The sequence below is a fragment of the Danio aesculapii genome, chromosome 3 (genome assembly GCF_903798145.1).
Source record: "Danio aesculapii chromosome 3, fDanAes4.1, whole genome shotgun sequence".
NCBI lineage: Eukaryota > Metazoa > Chordata > Actinopteri > Cypriniformes > Danionidae > Danio > Danio aesculapii.
In genome coordinates, this window is record NC_079437.1 from 16,239,455 (window position 1) to 16,262,965 (window position 23,511).

Sequence of the window (23,511 nt, forward strand, 5' to 3'; positions counted from 1 at the left end):
ACTTGTGCTAGATGGGCGCATCACTGCCAATGACTACCGAACTACTCTGGAGGATCATGTCCACCCAATTGTTCAAACATTGTATCCGGAAGGTGGTGCTGTGTATCAGGATGATAATGCACCAATACACACAGCAAGACTGGTGACAAAGTGGTTTGATGAACATGAAAGTCTCCCATGGCCTGCACAGTCACCCGAGCTACATATTATTGAGCCACATTGGGGTTGTTTTGGAGGAGTGAGTCAGGAAACGTTTTCCTCCCCAGCATCACCTAGTGACCTGGCCACTTTTCTAGAAAAAAAGGGCTCAAAAGACCTCTGGTCACTGTGCAGGACTTGTATCTGTCATTCCCAAGATGAATTGATGCTGTATTGGTTGCAAAAGTAGGCCCTACACCATACTAATGAATTATTGTGGTTTAAAACAAGGTGTTTCAGTTTCATTGTCTATCCCTTCACACACATATATATAGATATATAAATAATAATCATTATTATTATTAGACATTAAAATGGTGCAGTTGAAACATCAAAACACATTCTGCTAATTAACATAAATACACTAATATAAATATTATAAATAAAATTAAATTAATATTATAAATAATAATAAGTTTTATAAATACATGTATAAGTAATTTAGTACAATAATGGGTAGCTTAACCCTGCTGAAAAAAACTGCTTAAACCAGCGTTTTTGGCCATTTCCAGGCAGGTTTCCAGCCATTTCCAGCCTGGTCTTAGCTGGAAAATTACCAGCTAAAACCAGCTTGACCAGCCTGGTTTAAGTTGGACATAGCTGGATTTGGCTGGGCTCCCAGCCTGTTTATGCTGGTTAAGCTGGCCATCTAAGGCCAGGCTGGAAATGGCCAAAACCCCTCTAAAACCAGGCTGGTCAACTAGGTAAAACCAGCCTAGGCTGGTTTAACCTTTTTTTTCAGCAGGGAAGTGTTTAAAGGGATAGTTCACACAATAAAATGAACATTTATTCTGCTTCAAGTGGTTCCAAACATTTAGAAGTTTGATAAGAGAGGATATTGTAAAGAAAGACGAAAAACCTTTAAGCAATATCATTGAGGGTGGCGGCGAGCTGTCTCTTTAATGCCCCCCAGTGGAAAGTTGTAGTGTTTAATTACGAACTACAGAATACTACATTTCCCAGCATCCCCTCATTATCGAAAACCACCACAAAACTTTATTGAAGCTGCCCGGGTTGGAAGCGAGCACGGAGATCCGTAGGGGGGAAGTGAGTGAGCACGGAGATCCGTAGGGGAAGTGTGGCTGCTGTTATGGCGGACCCGGCGGCACAGAGCTCCGCGCAGCCCCGGCTTCAGCAAGCGCAGTCCAGCGGCCCGACGGGCTCCAACCCGAACCCCGGAGCCGGGAGCAGCGACCCTGCCCGACCAGGCCTGAGCCAGCAGCAATGGTCCAGCCAGAAGAAAGCCCAAGTCCGCTCGTTTCCGCGGGCGAAAAAGCTGGAAAAACTCGGAGTGTTTTCATCCTGCAAGGTAACCGAGAGCTCGCCTCATAACAATGGAGATACAGAGAGAGACACCGGGCCTGTCATGTGTCACATCTTCAGCTACAGTCACGCATTTTTACCTGTTACTCATGCTGTTTATATAAGAATAATAATCATAAATTTAAACATGACATACTGCAGGGTAAACATGAGGCACTGCAGGTTAATAGGGTAAACAATTTACTAATATTTTCAACGTGCTTCCACATTTATTGCCATTTTTTTGTTTTACTAACAGTTTTTCTTCCATGTGTTTAAATGTGCAAATTAGATCTTATATAATTAAGTAGGCACTAATTTGCAGGCATTTCTTACACAAAAATCTGAACATTGCGACAAAGAGATGACAATTCACTCACTATTTACTATTGAGGTAAAGTTGGTTTTATATTATAGGCACATTCGTTCAGTGACATGCTCCTTATGTTGGTACTTTAAATAATCGGTCTGAAAACACATGTAAGTGTGACTTCAAAACAACATTAGCACTATTTATGTCATTGTTGGTCGCTAATAAGATTTCCTAATGAAGAATTTGCAAAGAATACTTTTTTGAAGTTGTGTCCGAATGTGTGAAAATAAAATAAACTTTACCTCAATCTATACACTCATCCTCAAGTGCTTCTTCATTTTCTGTGACCATTGACTTCTATAATAGGAAAAAACAAATACCATGGATGTCAATGGTTACCGGTTTACAGCTTTCTTCGGAAATATCTTCACAGCTCATAACAATAGAGAGAAACCGGGCCTGTCATGTGTCAGATATTCAGCTACACTCATACATATTACCTCTTACTAATGCTGCTTATTTGAGCATACTAATAATAAACTTAAACATGGTATAAGGCAATAGTCTCAAACTCAGAGCTGCGGCCCTCCAGGCATTGCTTAGTTTAGCTCCAACCACCTCCAACTCACACCTGCTTAATAGTTTTAGGTTTTAAAAGTTCTTAAATGGACATAAATGTTGTGTTGCAGGTCTTAAATCATTTTAAACGGGTCTTAAATTTCCTCTGTATATGTAAAGTTACCCAATCGGCCCAACCAATCACCAATAATCCTTAAAACTTTTAACAAAAGTTAAATATTTAACTCTGTTTACCAATATGGTGTAATTATCTTCCTTACAAAAGCATTTGTTTCAAAGTTCTCCAGGTATTTTAGACAGAGTGTTGTGCATACGTTTAGTTTTTTTTACTGGTAAATATGCTTATTAAACATTTGCTTGTTTTGACACATTTAAGAAGTGGTTGAGAAATAACAAAATTAAAATAGTTTTGAGGCAAGTTAAAAAATTTTTTACATGCCATAAGAAAAAAATCCTTAGTGTTAAACCGTGTGTAAGTCTTAAATTGCTTCATAATGGTCTTAAAAAGTCTGAAATCCTGTTTGAGGTTATCCCATTGTACGCTACCTAAATAAATCTTGTTGTCGATCCCAGGTGTAAGAGCAACAAATAATAACTTGACTTCTAGTTGATCGTTTGGAAAACTGTCAGAAGATAGATTTTTCCAATGAATCATCTGTTGAACTGCATCTCAATCATCACAAATCCTCCACATCAAAGTTCCTGAAAGCAAAGAAGGTCAAGGTGCTCCAGGATTGACTAGCCCAGTCACCATATATGAACATTATTGAGCATGTCTGGGGTAAGATGGAGGAGGCATTGAAGATGAATCTTGATGAACTCTGGGAGTCCTGCAAAAACGCTTTCTTTTGGGATTCCAGTTGACTTTATTAATGGTTTTTGAGTCATTGCAGAGATGTATGGATGCAGTCCTCCAAGCTCATGGGAGTCATACACAATATTAATTATTTTTCTACTGCAGCATGACTTTATATTCTACACGGTACATTATTTCTGTTAAGCGACAAGACTTTTGTCTAAGCAAAGTCAGACCTCACTGTCCTAATTAAAAGTCAAGGCATCTTCATATTTTATGTTGGTAAAATAGGCATAATCTAGAGGCCTTTGCCTTTCATATAAGCCACTTCTGATACCAAGTTATTATTTGCTGTTCCTAAAACTTGGATAGGCGACAAGGCTTTTGTCAGGTAGTGTATTGTGTCATTTTATCACCACTGCATAAACTTGTCACTCTGAATGTTTTGATTGTGTTAATCTGATGTTAAAGTGTCTGATTGCTCTGCACTCTTCTTATCTCAGGCGAATGATGCTTGCAAGTGTAATGGCTGGAAAAACCCCAATCCACCTACAGCAGCTCGTATGGAGCTCCAGCAACAGGCCGCCAGTCTGACAGAGACCTGCCGAAGCTGTGGACACTCTTTAGGTAAGAAGAATCAGACCTGGGGGCTTTACCGTGAAGCTGGATTAGCTTTTTAGCCAGTTAAATTTCAGTCGAGTTTGCATCGATCTTGGGTTTTTATTAGTGGTGGGCCGTTATCTGCATTAACGTGAGACTCTTACTGGGTGAAAAAAAGAAATTGCCGTTAATGTATTCTCAAAGTTGGGTTGGAAGCTGGGTCTATTCTACGCAAGCTATGATGACTTTCACCTTGATATTTTAGCGTGGATGTATACCTGGCGGAATTGCGCTGTAGGGGGTGAGAACTAGTCTTCGAACTTGTGTGTATTACTACTGTGAAATTACCACATTAAACATGACATGCTAACATGGATGCAGTTCACTAGAGTGAATCTGATTAATGTTAGCTCCGCACCTGTAGAGTTTATGCGTTCGAGTAAAACATATACAAATAAAATGGACCGGGTGCTTTTTAAAATTAATGACGGAATGAAAGTCGTCCGACAAAAAAAGTGCCCTTCTGAATCAAATCAGCAGGATGCCCTTCTGGATCTTTCACTTACTTCGAAGACACTACTGACTACGTTTACATGGACATCAGTAATCTAGTTATTTGCCTTAATAGACAATAATGTAACTAAGGTGTTTACATGAAGTGCTTTCATGTAAGAGTTTCCAGTAATTTTGAGTGACTTTAGCTGCAGTTCGGCAGTTTCACCTTCACTCATTAACATTTCATTCATGCCCCTGTGACAAACTGGGGTATTAGACGCAAATAAGGAGTAAGCACTGATGAGAGTGTTATGGAGTTTAATAACACACGCCGAATGGAAAGAAAATCTTCTGCAATTCGCGGTGTGTGTTTGTGTGTTTGTGTGTGTGTGTGTGCGGTCCTTTGCTGACAGCCGTGTGTGTGGATCTTGGTAAAAAGTCCTACATGACGGTAATAGTTTGATTGTGGTGTTTACTTCAATAATGCCACTAATATATGCATACTCCACATGTCTTAATTCCAGTTCTGTTTAGTTTAGTTATAACTTTAGTCGCATTAAGGTGATCAAAAATTGCTGTTTGGAGCTTATGTAGGCCTACAGTTCAACATTGATGTTTAACTGAACAAACAGTTAGTAAACACAAGTACATCTTATTGAACATTTATTTTCGTCACCAGTTATCATAGTAGAACAGTTTCTCAAGCAGTTTGTGATGCATTTTGGAAACAGGAGATGAGCCCCTGGTCTAATGCGCTACCTGGCTTGAGAAACCCATTCTCAATGACTTACTTTTAGTCATTATTTGGGTAGCACACACATTCTGAAATGAGCCATTTTAATCTAGATTCATTCCAAGATTACAGTGAGATTAATCTAGATTAAAAAACGTATCTATGCCCACCTATAGTTTTTATTTAACATGAAGGAAGATTAACATTAATCAATATTTGTTGCCATGGTCTTATAGAGGGTTGAGCTAAGATGAGCTGCCTTCATGGTACCCAAAACTCAGAATTGCTGCAAGTTAAACTGAAACTCAGCCAGCTAATCAGTAAAACGATTACATGGTACAGGCCCCTGAGGCTATGTGTGCTATCAAGAAGAAGACTAGTGATAAGAAGTTTGCACAATATTAGAAAAATCCGACATTGCAATATTTACTTTTTCTACTATATATTGTATTTATACTTTATTCAATTTCACAAAATCACTTGAATTGGTAAGAATTAATGGTTCAATTCTCGCTATTAACAAACCATTAACTATAACTTTTGCTTTAGTAGACTCATAATTTGCTCCTTTTTATTAGTTACTAAGGTAGTTTAGGTATTGGGTATGATTACGGATGAATAATAATATCATACAGAATATGTAGTTTATAAGTAGTAATAAGCAGCCAATATCTCATTAACATTCATGCTAATTGGTCGTTTAAGTGTCTTTACATAAAACGAAATAAGTTACAAGAATTGATAAATACAATAAAGTGAAAATGAAAGTGAAATAATCAATGCTTTATGGTTTTGTAAATGTAAAAGTCTTTACTGTATAAATAATTCAATAAAATTATTCTTTATTAAACTTCCAATAGGTAAAATTTTCTTGTGCCGGAAATCTCTCAATACCCCTAAACGCATGCAAGTGATAAGCTTTCTATCCATTATGGTTGACTAATAACCAATAACTCGCTAGATTTGGATGCTGATAGCCGGTATATTTGCTGATAAATATAAATATTTCTAATTTTTTATGCATGATTGCGAAAACAAAAGGCAAATACAGAGTAAACATCAGATTTTATTTGAAAACCTTAACTTCATCAAAGTTTAAACTGGTCTCTGAACTTTCTGATTTCTCTTTTATATAAATAAAATCTACTGCCTGACAAACAAAAACAAAACGATGCATCCATAAAGAAACCAAGTCACTGAACACTAGCAAAAATCTGTAAAACTATAAAATAGCAGCTTCAAACATTGGAAATAATACATAATTTTTCAACTTAAAAAATCTATCTGTCTGATTTTCCTATGAAATTCATAATGATAACATTAAAAATAGCATTTATCAGCCAGTATTAAAAGATTGTGCATCTCTCTTAAAGATTTTTTCAAGTTCAAAAATGGTACAGTGAAACATTGTTCAAAATTTAAAGGAACAGTTCACCCAGAAATAAAAATTCTGTAATCGATTTCTCACCCTTCACTTGTTTCAAACCCGAGTGTCTTTCTTTTGTTGAACACAAAGGTAGATATTTTTAACAATGTTGGAAAGCAGCAGCCATTGACTTCCATTGTGTTTGTTTGATCCTACTATGGAAGTCAGTGGTTGCTGGTTCCCAACATTAAACTGCCATCTGATAAGAATTTAGCATTTTATGGCTTATATGGACTCGTATCTTAAAGTTTGCTAGTTCAGATGGACAATGAGGGGCAACCCATACATGAGCACTAATTAATAAAGAGCCCAAAAATGAATATTTAAAAGGCCAGACAAAATAATAGCAAGCGAGGTTGTAAATGTCACCCTAATGAATCACCTCTTGAAGATAAATGTTTCCACGGGTCATGGAATTTTTAGAAAATAATGTAATTTTCATTCATTCATTTTCTTTTCGGCTTAGTTCCTTTATTAATCTTGGGTTGCCACAGAGGAATGAATCGCCAACTTATCCAGCATATGTTTTATGCAGCAGATGCCCCTCAAGCCGCAACCCATCACTGGGAAACCCCTATACACTTCCGTTCACACACATACACTACAGACAATTTAGCTTACCCAATTCACCTGTACTGCATGTCTTTGGACTTGTGGAGGAAAACAGAGCACCCGGAGGAAACCCACGCAAATACGGGGAGAACATGCAAACTCCACACAAAAATGCCAACTGACCGAGCCGAAGCTTGAACTAGCAACCTTCTTGGTATGAGGCGAGAGCGCTACCCACTGCGCCACCGTATTGCTCAATAATGTAATTTTAAAAGATTTAAAAATTTAGCTTTTTTTGTGCTTGAATAATGACTAATATTGCTTAGGTGGAAGGATCCAACTCCAGAAACATCCAACTCCTACTATGGATGGGTATTGTTAAGGTTTTAATGGTATTACTACTTTTATCAATACTACTTATTGGTTCGGTTCTTTAGTGGTACTAATTGTACGTTTTTTTTTTTTTTTTTTTAATAAATTGAAAATTAAACAGAATTAGCAACACTTTATTTTATTATTACTTTTTTTAGTGCAAAATAAAGTGAATACAATAACTTAAAAAAAATAAATAAAAATGTGAAGTATTTTTTTTAGAAAAAATTTACAATGGTTTGAATGAACACAGTTGGAGCATGCAGGTAGGCTACAAGTGACTCTTTTAACCATACTTCTGGAGAAAAATCAACATGCTTGCCTGCTATTTAGTCAGAAGTCGGGACCTTTCTTGGCTTATTGTGCTCCCTGCAGTTAAAAATACTTGCTATGGCCCTTCCACAAGGCATTTTTTGTGGTCTTTTCACTGGAAGCAGGGGCTTGAAGCGTGCAGCTGGAGGCACGAAGTCTTCAGAGGCACTGGGAAGCTTTGGTAGTTTTTTCCTTTATGGGCTTTAAGACAGAGGGTCTGGCAGGAGTCTGCCAGTCTTTGACCCCTCCACACTTTTTAGTCCCCTTGCGGCGTTTCTTCCTGCACTTGTTAGGATTTGCAGTGGTTGCAGGCCTCAATCTCTGAACATTTATTTACTGCCACCAGTTCTTTAGCTGCACTTTGCTGTGTCCCCCTTTGATGCCAGAAAGGGATAAAGCAGTCAAAAAGCCTTTACCTTTTAAATCACTGCTGAACAGCGCCATGAAAACTGTAGGCCGAAAATCTATTCGTTAGTAAGTCACAAAAGTAGCTCTCAATCGCTAGACTCCCCAAACACCAACAACAGTTTAGAATCAAACCTGCAGATTCTGTATTCCAGAACAGAATTCTGTTTATGACATCACACATTCTGCTGAGCTTCCCTGAGTGTCAGTTCTGAACTATGAGAAGCTGCAAATGCTCACATTCATATAGCATTGGTGCAAATGACATGCATTTCCAAACACTCCTTCTGCCCCTCTATAGTTCACCTGTTGTGAACATTGAAACATTCTGAATATGTGGTCTTAATCTTTGTGCAACATTAACAATTGTGTCCTTAGTTTCTCACTGATTGATTGTGATTAAAATTTTCCACTAGGTATAAAAAATGTAATGAAAAACAAACTCTTCCCCTTTTATGTTTTATGTTAAATTGGCTCTAAAACTTGCAGTATAGTCTTAATGGCATCCGCAACACATCCCCCCTCATTGCCCCCTCAGAAAGACTTTTTTATTACTACAAAATGTATATTACTGCTTTAAGTCAGTAACTTCGGCAGTAATGCAAAGTAATCATAAATAAGTGAATAAATAGCTTAAATGAAAGGAAGAAGAGCGACCAAAATCAGTCACCAGGTCTAGAGCCCCCCTATGGGATTAAATTGGCCCCTCAGTTATGACATCCTGGCGCCTGGCCTGTAGATACTAGTTATATATTCGAGACAAGTATTTACTTTAATAGTGACTAGTACTAGTAACAAATTAATAGTTTTTCTGCAGATTTTTCTGCGATCTGTCATTGAGATATCAACTATTCAGTTTTGACTAGCATGTATTCCAGTTGGGGCGAGTACTTTTATGTACTAGTAGTTAATCATTAGGTAGTAGTACTTAATAATTATATACTAATACTTCATTAATAGATACTATTACCTATTAAATGGACACTAGTACTTGTATTGTATGCTAGTACTTATTCATTAGATACTCTATCAATTATTCATTCAGTCAAGGTCGATTTTTGGGTCATTTCCCTCCACAGAGTTCCATTAATCACCACTTTGAGTTCATGCATGCTCATGTTGGTATCAGTTTTGACAGTATCAAGCCAGCGAGTTATTGGGCAGCCTTTCCTTCTACTTCCACTGACCATTCCCAGCATGACTGCCTTCTCGAGTAAATTGCTACGCATGACATGGCCAGAATAGGATAATTTTTGTTTGGTAATTTTGGCTTCCAGCGAGGTCTTTGGCTTGATGCACCCTAGGACTTTTTGTTGGTGATTCTCTCTGTCTACGGTATGCGCAACAGTCTACTCCAGCACCACAACTCAAAGGTGTCGATCTTTCTTTTGTCTGTCGTCTTAATAGTCCAGGTCTCGCAGAAGATGCGGAAGATGGTCGCGTTGACTAGCTTTGCTTAAGTTGCAGTGGAACCAAGGAATATAAAGTCCTGTCTCGAATTCTTTATAGTTGATCTTTATGCTGCATCTTCCTTTCTCTGAGGTCTTCATCACCTTTTGTTTTCTAGATGTTCAGACGCAACCCCACCTTCTCACTTTCTTCTTGCACTTTCCAGATCTCCTCTGCTTTCGGCCAGTAGAAGGTTGTTGTCGACATATCTAAGATTGTTAATATTCCTGCCGCCAGTTTTCACTCCACTTTCAATGTCTTCTGGTAGTGCTTTTATTATAACTGCTTCTGCGTATAGGTTGAAGATTGGTAGCAATAGAATGCAGCCTTGTCTTGTTCTTTCCCAATCTTGAACCTGTATCATCATACGCAGTTCTCACTGTGACTTCTTGATTCACATAAAGCGATCTGATGAGCTGGACAAGATGAGCAGGTATTCCCAGTTCTGGGTGGTGGGTCCACAACTTTTCATGTTCAATACAGTTGAAGGCCTTCGTGTAATCGATGAAACGCATGTAGAGGTCTTTTTGATATTCTTGTGTATTCTCCATGAGCCACCGGAGGTTGTCAATGTGATCTTCCCTTCCGAAAACCAGCCTGTACATCTGGCATTTTTCTATCAAGGATTCTACTCAGGCGTTGTTAAATGATTTTCAGGAGGATCTTGCTAGCGTTTGGTATCAAGGCAATACTTGGAGCAGTCCTTCGTGTAGCCTTTCTTAGTTACTATTTGTTAGATTCTACATTAGATACTAGTACTTCTTAATTAGATACTAGTATCTATTCATTTGATACTAGTAACCATTAAATAGAAACTCCTGCTTTATCCCGCTCATCAACTGGAAGTCAATCAATTATCTGTTCAATAGAGGTTGATTTTTCAGTCATTCTATGGATCATTCCCCTCCACACAGTTCTATTAATCACCACTTCTTTGAGTTAACGCATTCTCGTGTTGGTATCAGATTTGACAGCATCGAGCCAACGAGTTCTTGGGCGGCCTTTCCTTCTACTTCCACTGACCATTCTGAAGCATGACTGCCTTTTTGAGTGAATTGCTATGCATGACATGGCCAGAATAGGATCATTTCTGTTTGGTAATCTTGGCTTTCAACGAGGTCTTTGGCTTGGTGCACACTAGGACTTCTTTGTTAAATTTCTCGATATTTCAAAGGTGTCGTCTTCTTAATCGTCCTCTTAATCGTGATTTCAGGTCTCATGTCCCCATTTTGGTCAATCTTGGAACTAAGGAATATAAAGTCCTGTACTGTCTCTTTCTTAATTGTGGAGATCGACTCAAGATCAACTTAAGTGAATTTCAAGAGCTTTGGCTTCAAATGACCTCTTCAAAATTAATGTGCTCTTGTTTCTATGAATTTGTTTTAAAAAATCTGAGTTAAATGATCTTTTATTATTGATCCAAATTCTTAAAAAAAGATATCCCAGCTCAAACAATTTTAATATTAAACAATGCAGAACAATATATTGATTTTTCCGTTCATTGTAGGCCATGAAAATTCGTCTTTTATCCAATCAACCTCTGGGAAATCTTTTAGGGAAATCGACATCTGGGTAAGAGTGGGATGTTCTTTTGTGTGTGTGTGTTTTTTTTTTTAAGCGGAGCATGTGTCCCACCTGGAGAATGTGTCTGAGGAGGAGATTAATCGGCTGTTGGGGATGGTGGTGGACGTGGAGAATCTCTTCATGTCTGTCCATAAAGAAGAAGACACGGACACCAAGCAAGTCTACTTTTATTTGTTCAAGGTAAAGACGCTTCCCTCATTTTTGAAGAACTTCAGCTTTATCTCTCCGCTGAATATTGAAAAATGTCCATGTCTGTTGTTTTGTTGCTTTCCTTAGCTGCTGAGGAAGTGTATTCTGCAGATGGGGAAGCCAGTGGTGGAGGGCTCTCTCGGTAGCCCTCCCTTCGAAAAACCCAACATAGAGCAGGTGTGTGTGTGTGTATTTGAAACAATACAATTTCACTTGTTTGTAATACATATACCTGCCTCTCTCTCTTTCTCTCTCTACTTGCTCAGTGTTTGTGTGTGTCTCTTCGCATTAATCAAATAATATAATTATTCATAAATAAATACTTTTTTTCTTTCCCTTTAAAAGATCAGCTAAAAGTTTGTCAAATTCTGTCAAAATATTAGTCTTTACAAAGCATTATCCATCTTTAAAACAAAGTATTAGCCATAAAGGAAGAAATTCCTTAAAATGATTACATTTATTAGCATTAATCCATAACAAATATCAACATTACACTGACCTGAATAATTTGAAGCTTTATTTTCATTTGAATACACTTGTTAAGTCATGTCGAATAGAATACTTTATCCGGGTCCAGGCCTGTGAACTGTGAACATGGTTGTTTGTGACCACTTTTTACTCTTATCGCACAATAAAATCAATTTATTACAAAATCGTGGCGTACACAGTCTCTGGACTCACCACAGAGACCAATATTATAACAATTTTAAAAAAAAAAGGTATCACTTTCTGGCCTTCCAATACAAGCCATCCCAGTAAACAATTTTGTGTTTAATAGATGTCTAATAGACATCTAAACATAGACAGCTTGGCTAAAACAAGGCTAAACTTGTGCTGTCAATGAAAATCTAATAAACATCTAAGAATAGCCAAAAACTAGACTAGTTGTCAAATTGACAGATTAGACAGACTTTATATGTGTAGTCGTTCATTTCTGTTTATTTGACGAAAAGTCTAGTTTTGGCCTATTTTTAGACATCAAATATTTTTTATTGACAGCCCAAATTTAGCCTTGTTTTAGCCAAGATGACTATGTTTAGACGTCTGTTACACATCTATTAGACGACTAATAAAAACAAAAAAACGCTTGCTGTGATTGTGGTAATAATTTTTGAATGTATTACAGCACTTTGTAAACATTTATTAGTATCGTTTGTTGAGCCTCCCCTTAAAGTTTGATGGAGCGCTTGGACCTGGAAGCTGCGTTGTGTGACGTCAGACCTAAGAAGAGAGTTGCTCTGTTGTATTTATTTGTTTTATTGGTTGCAAGTTGATTATTTGTTTATTACTAAACTAGTCTTTAATAATGTTTGAATTTTATAGAGTAAAGGCTCATTTATACTTCTGTGTCAAGCGTACACATATGCTCCGGCGCAGCCTTCGCGCGATCACATAGCCCTCGCTGTGGCTGACGCACACCTATCAAAAAATGCAACTGCACGTTAAAATGATGCGTAGTGCAAGCTCTGTGATTGGTTGGCTTGGTAGCAGTGACCAGTGTGGGCAGGACTGAGAGCTGCGCGAACCTTTTGGAGCGAGTGTTTACAAGTGTCAAGTCCCATGAAGGAGCTCCAAATGGAACCTGTTGTTTTGTGTTTACCTTATGATTAAAGTAGTTGCATGTCCATAAGTTCCCGCCTCTGAATGAGCGTGTTTTAGCTACTTGTACATTAAGGTAGCTTTCAGTAAAAACAAAACGCCATAAAGAAACTTTACACAGAGGAACATAAACACCTACTGCCAGCAAGCGTTTCGGAAGTGTTATTGCAGAACAACACAAACAGCGCACAGAAGTTTAAATGCACGGCAAGACATGCGCCGTGGATCACGCGATCACTTGACGCAGAGGTATAAATCAGCCTTAAGGGATGGATCACACCGAACACATTTTTCAGTTCTGAAAATGTGAGGTGCACAGCATTATCATTTTGTTGACTTTAGAAAAGAGCAGTGGCCTGAGCTTTTTATGTTGCTAGGCAACCACTGTATCAACCATTTAGGTGCTAGAGTGTGATGTCAGGTTTTTTTTTCAACTGCAGTTGGTAGGAATGCAAGCAGTCTGGGGGCGCAATAATAGCATGCAAAACCAATAGAAAAAACATAAAAAGTCACATTATATTATTAATAATAATATTAATAATAAAAAAATTAATAAGAAGCATTATTTTTATATAGTGTCTTTTAAAGTAGCCTATTACTGCAAAAAACACATTTGGTGTGATCAGGGCCAATGGCTAGTCTTTTTCTTTTGGTCTCACTAAAATTGAAATTAAGAATTGTGCAATATGCTACATGGCATAATTTATTTGAATGTAAAAAGGTTCAAAATAAGAAAACTTTTTGTTTTACTGTGCCAGTAAACATTTTGCTTGGGCAAGTGAATATCTGAACAACTGTCCTAACTGGACAATATTTAACAAAGACCCGTGTTTGCCATTTTAACTCGGCAAATGCAGAAATGAAGACATAAGACATTTAATTTTTTTTTGTTTTTGTTTTTCAACCAGAGATTTTAAAAGAATATTTATTTAGAGTACTAAACACAATACCTTGATATTTTTATCCATGGTTATCATACTGTCAGAATCTTATACTGGCTCATGCCTAATAGATAGTTCACCCAAAAGGACATTTCCTGACCATTTACTTGCACTAAAGTGGTTTTAAACTTTGATTAACTTCCTTCTGCCGTTTAAAAAATGTATTCAGAATATTAACTTCTATAGCAGGAACAAAAAAATACTTGAAGTCAATGTTTTTTTTCAAGTATTATTCAGTATATCTTGGTGTTCAAATATCGAATTTACTTTCTTCTCTTAAAACCTGTCTCTGTTTGTTTCAGGGGGTGTTGAACTTTGTTCAGTATAAGTTCAGTCATTTGGCTCCTAAAGAGAGACAGACCATGTATGAGCTCAGTAAGATGTTTCTGCTCTGTCTGAACTACTGGAAGCTGGAGACACCATCACAGTTTCGGCAGAGAACTCAGAAAGAGGACACGGCGGCGTACAAAGTCGATTATACTAGGTGATTGTGTTACTGAGTTCTATTCTAAATGCGCATTTGTAGGTTATATATATACATGTATGGTGTAAAGGGGAAATGAGATTACATTCTATTTTAAGGTTATGTTGTAATGTTGTGTATTTACTATATGACAATATTTAGGGTTTATTTCATGTGAAATTTCTTGTAATTGTTAATTGGGCATCATTTGCTGTTATTGCATTAGCAAGCACATCTAATGTGTGACCAGAAAATATGATCCGTTAACTCTATTTGAAATTAGGTTTGCTAATGTACAGTGGGTACGGAAAGTATTCAGACCCCTTTAAGTCACAGCAAAGGGTCTGAATACTTAGGACCATGTGATATTTCAGTTTTTCTTTTTTAATAAATCGGCTAAAATGTCAACAATTCTGTGTTCTGTCAATATGGGATGAAAAAAAAAAAGAGCGTAAATGATTTTAGCAAATGGCTGAAAAATGTAAGGGCGTCTGAATACTTTCCGTACCCACTGTACATCTATCACATTAATTGTCAAATTAATTAATTTTGTTTTCAATTTGCAATAATAAAATGCCAAAAATGAATGTACATATTTTTAAATAATCTGTAACTTAGAACAGTTAAAATGTTTTTAATGTTTATAATGATTCATTCTTTTGCGATATTTAAAATATGAATAATTTCTAATGCATAAATCTCTATTTAATGCATAAAAGGTTGTTCTTTTGAACTATTTATCCATAAGGAAATCATAAAACATGTTTCAGTGTTTCCTCAGAAATATTAAGCTTTTTTTTAATTACATGAAGCTTTAACATTTAATAATAATGTTTAATTAGCACAACATTAGCATATTGGAAGGATTTTATTATAGGTCGTTACACTGAAGGCAGCTGAAAATTTACATCACAGGAATAAGTTAAATTGTAAAATATTGTGAATTAGAAAACAATTGTACTACTTTCTCCTAATATTAATGTATTTATATTTATAATGTCTCCAAATATTAATGTACTTAGACTTTACACACCTGAAACTTGTCTATAGCACTTGTTCACTGCTGCTCTTATAGTTGTGTAAATTGCTTCCTTGTCCTCATTTGTAAGTCGCTTTGGATAAAAGCGTCTGCTAAATGACTAAATGTAAATGTAAATTTACCATATGTGAGGATTAGAAACTGTTAAGTAAATGAAACATCAAATTTGTGCCAACGTACTCTTATAAAGGTATACAGATTCACCAGTATAATTAGTGTTTTAATTTGCTTTATTACTATTATGTGTGTGTGTTTTTCAGGTGGCTGTGTTACTGTCACGTTCCTCAGAGCAATGACAGTTTGCCACGGTACGAGACCTGTCAGGTGTTCGGCCGCAGTTTGTTGAAGTCCATCTTCACAGTCACCCGCAGACAGTTATTGGAGAAGTTTAGAGTGGAGAAGGACAAACTCCCACCGGAGAAACGCACCCTCATTCTCACACACTTTCCAAAGTAAGACATGTTACCATGTTATCAATACACACTTCAAACCTATCACTCTTCCACATTCTGAGTGTGTGTGTTTGTGTGCTTGTTAGGTTTCTTTCCATGTTGGAAGAGGAAATCTATGGAGAAAACTCTCCCATCTGGGAGGCAGACTTCACGATGCCAGCCTCAGAGGGCACACAACTGGGCCATCAAACAGGTGTGTGTTTTTGTGGAGCCAGATCAGTTTCAAAAGCAATACATTTACAAAATCCAATTTATAAATTTAAAGCACAATTCACAAACACAACTCGCAATCATAAAGGTAAATATAACTTGCAAATCATAAATATTCTCACAGAATGAATTGGATTTATCTATTAATGAATCGTGTTTTGAATTTACGAATTGCATTTGTGTATTTACGAATCGTGTTTTGAACTTACAAATTGGATTTGTGTGTTTTTGAATCATATTCGAATTTACAAATTGGATTTGTGTACTTATGAATCGTATTCGAAAGTATGAATTGGATTTGTGTATTTACGAAACGCGCTTTGAACTTATGAACTGGATTTGTGTATTTATGAATCGTGTTTTGAACTTACAAATTTGATTTGTTTATTTTTGAATCGTGTTTTGAATTTACAATATGGATTTGTGTATTTTTGAATCTTATTCAAATTTACGAATTGGATTTATGCATTTACGAATCGTGCTTTGAACGTATGAACTGGATTTGTGTATTCACGAATCTTGTTTTGAACTTACAAATTGGATTTGTGTATTTATTAATTGTTTCGAACTTATGAACTGGGTTTGGGTATATACGAATTGTTTTGAATTGGACTTGTGTATTTATTGCAAATTGTGTTTTGATCTTATAAATGTGACTTGTGTTGTGGATGTATAAATAATATTTTGTAAATGTATTATTCTTGAGACTGATCTGGCTCCATAGTTTTTGGTGGTTCCAGGGTATAAATGTTGTAATCGATTGTATTTATCGTCAGCATTTTTCAAGACATTTTACAACATTTATGCCCAAGTGATTTTTCACTTGCAATGAAATGAGTGAATGTGCAAAATTACTCCGTTACGCACCAAAAAACAAACAAACTCCAGTACACATAGTGGCGCTGCACAATTTTATACTTTTGACGCTCGCTTGTTGCACAGAAGAAGCAAGCACGCTCACAGTTTTTACTTGTGTATTTATTGCACAAGCTTTTCCTCTTCTTTCCCCTTTAACACTTGGTTAAAGTTAAAAGCCATGAAAGAAAATGAAGTGGAATGAAACAATTCATTGAATACTATTTGAGCTGCAATTCCTGTGTGCTCTTCTGCACCTTTTTTACTTAAGCACTACCAAGTCATGTTTTCACTGTAACTACAGCAGCACAAGACATGGAACAAAAGTGCCAATCTCATTGGCCAGCTAGTTTGTAATGTTATGTCAAATAAAAATAAAAAATTAGCCCAAGTTTTTTTTTTTATTTATTTATTTTTTTTTTTTAATACCTGACATTTTTTGCTTTGGGTTACACACTCACATTATCGACCAAATATCGATCAAATATGGCCCAAAGGATGATACAGTTATATGAAATAATAATAATAATAAAAAACAGTATCATGAGAACTACAATGCAGTCTTCGCTGCAATATTTTATTTGTGATGCAACAGACAGCTTGTGATGGCAAAACTAAAGTAGCTAAGAGTCTGTAACATAATATATGCTACAATGTCAGATAAACCCAATCTATTTTGATCACAACAAATCTTGGATAGAAAATGTCCATTAGCATATCTGAATTTCAGCACTAGCGGTGGCTTCTTTTTGTATACGCAGATATACAATCAGTTATGCCGTATCAGTTTTAGTCTCCATCTTTTGGAAATGCATGCAGAGTGGGTTTGCTTTTGCATAAAACATAGTCTTCTCAGAATGTCAACAACACAAAGCAAACTGCTTTTGACCATTGGCTTCCATTATGCAAATTTCATACAAACTATTACTGACGACTCATTTCAAGCAATTTTTTTTTTCTTTTCTAAGAGGAAATAAGTGTATTTATTGTGTATTTTAACATTTTAAACTTTGCTGACGTTTCATATTCTTAAACCTATACATCACACACCCCAAAAAAGGTAATCCTTTAATAAAAATGTGTTTCAGTGTAGTATTTATAATGCAGTTTAACAGCAATGCATCTGCCATTGTGTTTGCCCACATAGTGAATTAGCATTTAATGCTACATTGCTTCAAATCCCTTCTTTTTTTTCCCTCTATGTCAGTACTGAGTCCAGTGTCCATCTCCGGCTCTCCTCACAGTAAGGGCAGTAGCGCTTCTGCTCTGGGTGTTACAGGATTGGATGTAGCTTCCTCTGAACCAACAATCGGTAAGAACATCCAGTTGCAAACTTTACATTAAACTCTTTCCTTTTTTTAAAGGGGTGGTCCACTATGATGTCATATTTTAAACTTTAGTTGATGTGTAAATGTCTCTAAAAGGGAGACATTGGCTTTTACAGAGTTAGCTTAGCAAAACCTACAGCGAACAAAGTTTGGGGACTACAAAAAAAAAAATAGATCGGGGCTAGTGAGATCACAAGGGCTTCCGGTTACGCACACACACCCTGCAGAGCAATGGAGCGTGGCCAGAGGTGCTGTAGTGTTATAGCAGAGAAAGCTAAAATGCAGTCCCAACGCTGCTATTTCCACAGAGCTTGGTATGTTTCTGTATTTGGGCTTCCAAAGGACGACACAAAGAGAGAAGTGCTTAAAATGTAATTTTAATTATGTTCCAGAAAATTATAAAAAATATACAGCTAGCATTTGACAGCTTCCAGAATCTCTCCCAGTTTAGTGCTGGGGTTAAAACTCCTCTAACAGACGAAGCTGTGGATTATGAGCCACAACTTGTAAGTATTTTTATTTGTTAGAATTGATCAACAACATGCACAGTTTCTAGCATTAACGGTATGTTGTAGCAAGGACACAAGGATGTAAACAGTGGGAAATGCTGTTTGGCACAGTTAACAATTTAGCTACAAATTCACATTTATTCGTCAAACCGCTGTAAACTGACACAATCTTCAGTAGCCTGCAGTGTCTTTCTCTATGTAGCTGCTTTCCCTGCGTTCTACATCTCTAATAACAAACTCATAAAAGATATGTGAATGTTTCATATTACTTACACATGCTTATTCTGATATATATGTGAAAGACACTTGTCAGATTTTATTTTAGAGGGCAGGCGTGAGGTTCAGCTGTGTGCCCTTAGTTTTTTTGTCTGATTATGGCAGCTAACGTTGCTAACAGCTGCTCTGACTGGACTGTTTACACAGCACAAAAGCACATGCTTGTAGGGGGTGACGTAACTTGAAGCCAATGCCGCAATTCACAGCACATTAAGTTAGCTGACCAATCAGAGCCTCTTGAAGTCATATATATTAAAAAAAAAACAAGTTTTTTCATTTATTTATTTATTTATTTTTTATTCTAGCCAAAATAAAACAAATAAGACTTTCTTCAGGAGAAAAAAAATTATATTATAAATACTGTGAAAAATTCCTTGCTCTGTTAAACATCATTTGCCAAATATTTTAAACGAAAAAAAAAAAGATTTTGAAATTGACACCGATCATTAATAATTTAGTAATGTTGTCCCTCAGGTGAGAAGCGAAAGCTGCCTGAAGCGCTGACTCTGGAGGATGCCAAGCGGATCCGAGTGATGGGTGATATTCCCATGGAGCTGGTCAATGAAGTTATGAAGACCATCACAGACCCCGCTGCCATGCTGGGCCCAGAGGTCAGAGTTCATCCATTCAGAAGCTGTTTACATGACAATGACTACATTTACATGGACATCAGTAATCTAATTATTTGTCTTAATCTGAATAAGACAATAAAATAATTAAGATGTTTACATGAGTTGCATTTTGAATGTTCCTTTCATGATCCCATTTTACGTGTTATAGCACATAGTTCGATTAACATTATTGTTACCATTCAACACTAGTTTCCTCCAGTGTTTTACGCAGCAACAGTTTGTGCTTGTTATGGAACCATATGCATTTCGTTTTTATTTTTGTGACAAGTTAAGTTAACTAAAGTTAAGTTCTCACACTATACATGTAAACGGATGAAGGCGGATACAAATTCTCAAGCAACAGGCCACCTTTGACATTTCATTCACTAACAAAGTCACTTCAAAGTCAAGGCACTTCATATTTTATTAATTTCTTCCAGAATTTTCAGCATAGTCATCATTTCCCGCTCCAAAAATGTGCTCTCCTGCTTGAAGCCATTCTCATTTGTTTGTCGTCAAATGCCTGACAGCTGCTATGTGTGTGTCCTTTCGCAAAATGTAGTGGAAAGGTGATTAAGGTGTTTACATGTCTGTACTGCACTTCAATAATGCCACTAAAATCGGCATGCTCCACATGTCTTGAGTCATAATCGAACTAAACCAAAATCAAATTAAGTCAGATTAAGGTCATCAAAAATCGCTGTTTAGATGGTAGACTCTTAATCAGAGTATTGTCTTAATCGTATTAAAATCGGAGTATTGGTATTATTTTTTTACCTTTTTTGTTTGGCGTTTTTGGGACTAAAAACATACGTTTTGAAAATGCCGCCATTGTTGTTTCCATGTAAACAGCTGGAAATGAGTCTTTGAGTATGACGACCTCATGCATGTGGGTAGTATAAGTTTGGGGACTGTAGATTAAAGGCAAGTGCAAACAAACATAAACAACAATGGCGGAGCAGTAGGTAGTGTTGTTACTTAAGTGTTTAATAACAAGCTGACAGCGCCAAATGTCCTTATTTATAATCTAAAACATGTTTATATATTGATATTTTTTCTGATGCCTTAACTCTGTGGTTAGTTGTTTTGGAAAATATAAACAGATGTTTCAATAAAACATTAACATGTACTTTCTATGTGAATTTAAGTGTTGAGATTTTACTGCAAATGTCACATCTATAATGCTGGAATTGCTCTTAAACAACATTTAAAGAGTAAAATGTGTGTGTTTGCTGGTGTTTTCCAGACCAGTCTACTGTCTGCAAACGCTGCACGCGATGAAACTGCTCGTCTGGAGGAGAGGAGAGGCATTATTGAGTTCCATGTGATCGGTAACTCCCTCTCTCAGAAGTCCAATAAGAAGATTCTAATGTGGCTCGTGGGCTTGCAAAATGTTTTCTCCCATCAGCTTCCCCGCATGCCCAAAGAATACATCACGCGCCTTGTGTTTGATCCGTAAGTCCACAGCGAACCCTTCCTTGATCCAAAAGTGCCCTCAACTTTTCCTCAGCTTTTAGCTGTCGGCAAGTTTTTCTGTTTTGCAGTTCAGCCGCTTTTGACCCTTCTTCTGTTTTGACCTCAGGAAGCACAAGACGTTGGCTCTGATTAAAGATGGCCGTGTGATTGGAGGGATCTGCTTCAGGATGTTTCCCACTCAGGGATTCACAGAGATTGTCTTTTGTGCTGTCACCTCCAATGAACAGGTCAAGGTAAGTGGATGGAGACTGTGAAAGGTAATTGACTCAACAAGGGGAATTTCATGATCGTTTATATGTATTTATAGGGTTTGTACGGGTGTTGGAAATCATTCAAAATGCTTACATTTTACAAAGATTTAGATTTGTGAATCTTGCTTTGAAATAAAAAATACAAAAATTCAATTTGTATTTCAAAACAAGATTTGTAGATGCACAAATCCAGTTCTTATTTCAAAACACCATTCATAAATACACAAATCCAATTCTTAAATTCAAAAATACACATCCAATTTGTGAATTCAAAACACAATTTGTAAATACACAAATCTAATTTGAAAGTTCAAAACACGATTCAAAAATACACAAACCCAATTCGTATTTCAAAACACAATTCATAAATATGCAAATCCAATTTGTAAAATTAAAACACGATTTGTAAATACACAAATCCTATTCGTAAATTCAAAAATACACATCCAATTTGTAAATTCAAAACGCTATTCGTAAATATGCAAATCCAGTTTGTATTTCAGAACACGATTCATAAATATGCAAATCCAATTTGTATATTTAAAACACAATTCGTAAATACACTAATTTAATTAGTAAATTCAAAACACAATTTGTCAACACAAAAATCCAGTTTGTATTTCAAAACGCGATTTGTAAATGCACAACTCCATCTCGTAAATTCAAAAGTCATTTCAAAGATACACAAATCCAATTTGTAAGTTCAAAACTTGATTCAAAAATACATACATTTAATTCGTAAATTTAAAATATTATTCAAAAATACACAAATCCAGTTCGCGTTTCAAAACACAATTTGTAAATTCACAAATCCAATTTGTAAGTTCATAACGCATTTCAAAAATACACAAATCCAATTTGCAAATTCAAAACGCAATTCGTAAATACACAAATCCAGGTTGTATATTTTAAAACACGATTCAAAAATACACACCCAGTTCGGACTTCAAAACACGATTCATAAATATGCTAATTCAATTTGTAAATTTAAAACACAATTCGTAAATGCACTAATTTAATTAGTAAATTCAAAACTCGATTCAAAAATACCAAAAATGCAATTCGTAAATACACAAATCCAAATTGCATTTCAAAACAAGATTTGTAGATACACAAATACAATTTATAAGTTCAAAACAGGATTCAAAAATACACAAATCCAGTTCGTATTTTAAAACTTGATTTAAAAACACACAAATCCAATACGTAAATTCAAAACACAATTCCTAAATACACAAATCCAGTTCGATTTCAAAACACGATTTGTAAAGTTCGTATTTCAATTTCATAAGTTCAAAACACGTTTCAAAAATACACAAATACAATTCATAATATACACACATCCATTTCATTTGGCAAAAATATTATGATTTTCACTTTATTCACAAACTTCATGTTGTATTTATGAATTGTGCTTTGAATTGGATTTTGTAAATGTGAATTGTGCTGTGCATGTAGGAACTTTATTTTGTAAATGTATTAATTTTGAGACTGATCTGGCTCCATAATAAAGTGCAGGAAAAGTTTGAAAATGCACCTGAAAAATGCTCAAACTTGACTTTAGAAAAGGTGTACGCATTGTATATTTAAATCCATTATTAATTATTAAAAGTAGTCAAATTGTAAATGAAAAAACACACACACACACAAAAAGGTGTAAACTTTGTGATAGGAATTTAGTAATTTTGAAATTATTTAGGGTTATGATTTATTAGGGTTAGGGTTATTATTTATTAACCTTAACCCCTAGCCCCAATTTTGTTACTTATGTTTATGTATAATTTAGGCGTTAATTAGTGTCATAAAATTGTGAGTCTTCAGTTGGCATTTTTGTGTGGAGTTTGCATGTTCTCCCCGTGTTGGCGGGGGTTTCCTACGGGTGCTCTGCTTTCCCCCACAGTCAAAAGACATGCGTTATAGGTGAATTGAATAAGCTAAATTGGCCGTAGTGTATGTGTGTGGATGCAGGTGTATGTGGATGTTTCCCAGTGTTGGGTTGCGGCTGGAAGGGCATCAGCTGTGTAAAACATTTGCGTTTGTCTAATGTCTATTTTAGAGGTCAGAGGAGTGAGGTTTACCTGCACAGCACTTCACTAGCTGACCTCCATTACACTTAAGTTTTTTCCCTTGATCTATTAATAATTTTTGTGTTTGTGCTCAGGGCTACGGCACACATCTGATGAATCATCTTAAGGA

The 23,511-nt window shown here is 36.1% G+C and overlaps 1 protein-coding gene across 1 annotated transcript in view; it reads left to right on the top strand.

The window, feature by feature from the left end:
- The first annotated feature begins 1,204 nt into the window (after positions 1-1,204).
- The window catches only part of kat2a (K(lysine) acetyltransferase 2A), a 34,021-nt gene continuing 11,714 nt past the window's right edge, over positions 1,205-23,511 (top strand). The window contains exons 1-12 of the mRNA XM_056453255.1: positions 1,205-1,507; positions 3,692-3,815; positions 11,151-11,296; positions 11,393-11,482; positions 14,148-14,329; positions 15,608-15,799; positions 15,886-15,992; positions 18,072-18,176; positions 19,452-19,588; positions 20,835-21,043; positions 21,171-21,297; positions 23,477-23,511. The exon at positions 23,477-23,511 is cut by the window's right edge and continues 76 nt beyond it. Of these exons, the coding sequence (XP_056309230.1) occupies positions 1,289-1,507; positions 3,692-3,815; positions 11,151-11,296; positions 11,393-11,482; positions 14,148-14,329; positions 15,608-15,799; positions 15,886-15,992; positions 18,072-18,176; positions 19,452-19,588; positions 20,835-21,043; positions 21,171-21,297; positions 23,477-23,511 (1,673 nt within the window). The 5' untranslated portion in view covers positions 1,205-1,288. The remainder of the gene's footprint in view (positions 1,508-3,691; positions 3,816-11,150; positions 11,297-11,392; positions 11,483-14,147; positions 14,330-15,607; positions 15,800-15,885; positions 15,993-18,071; positions 18,177-19,451; positions 19,589-20,834; positions 21,044-21,170; positions 21,298-23,476) is intronic.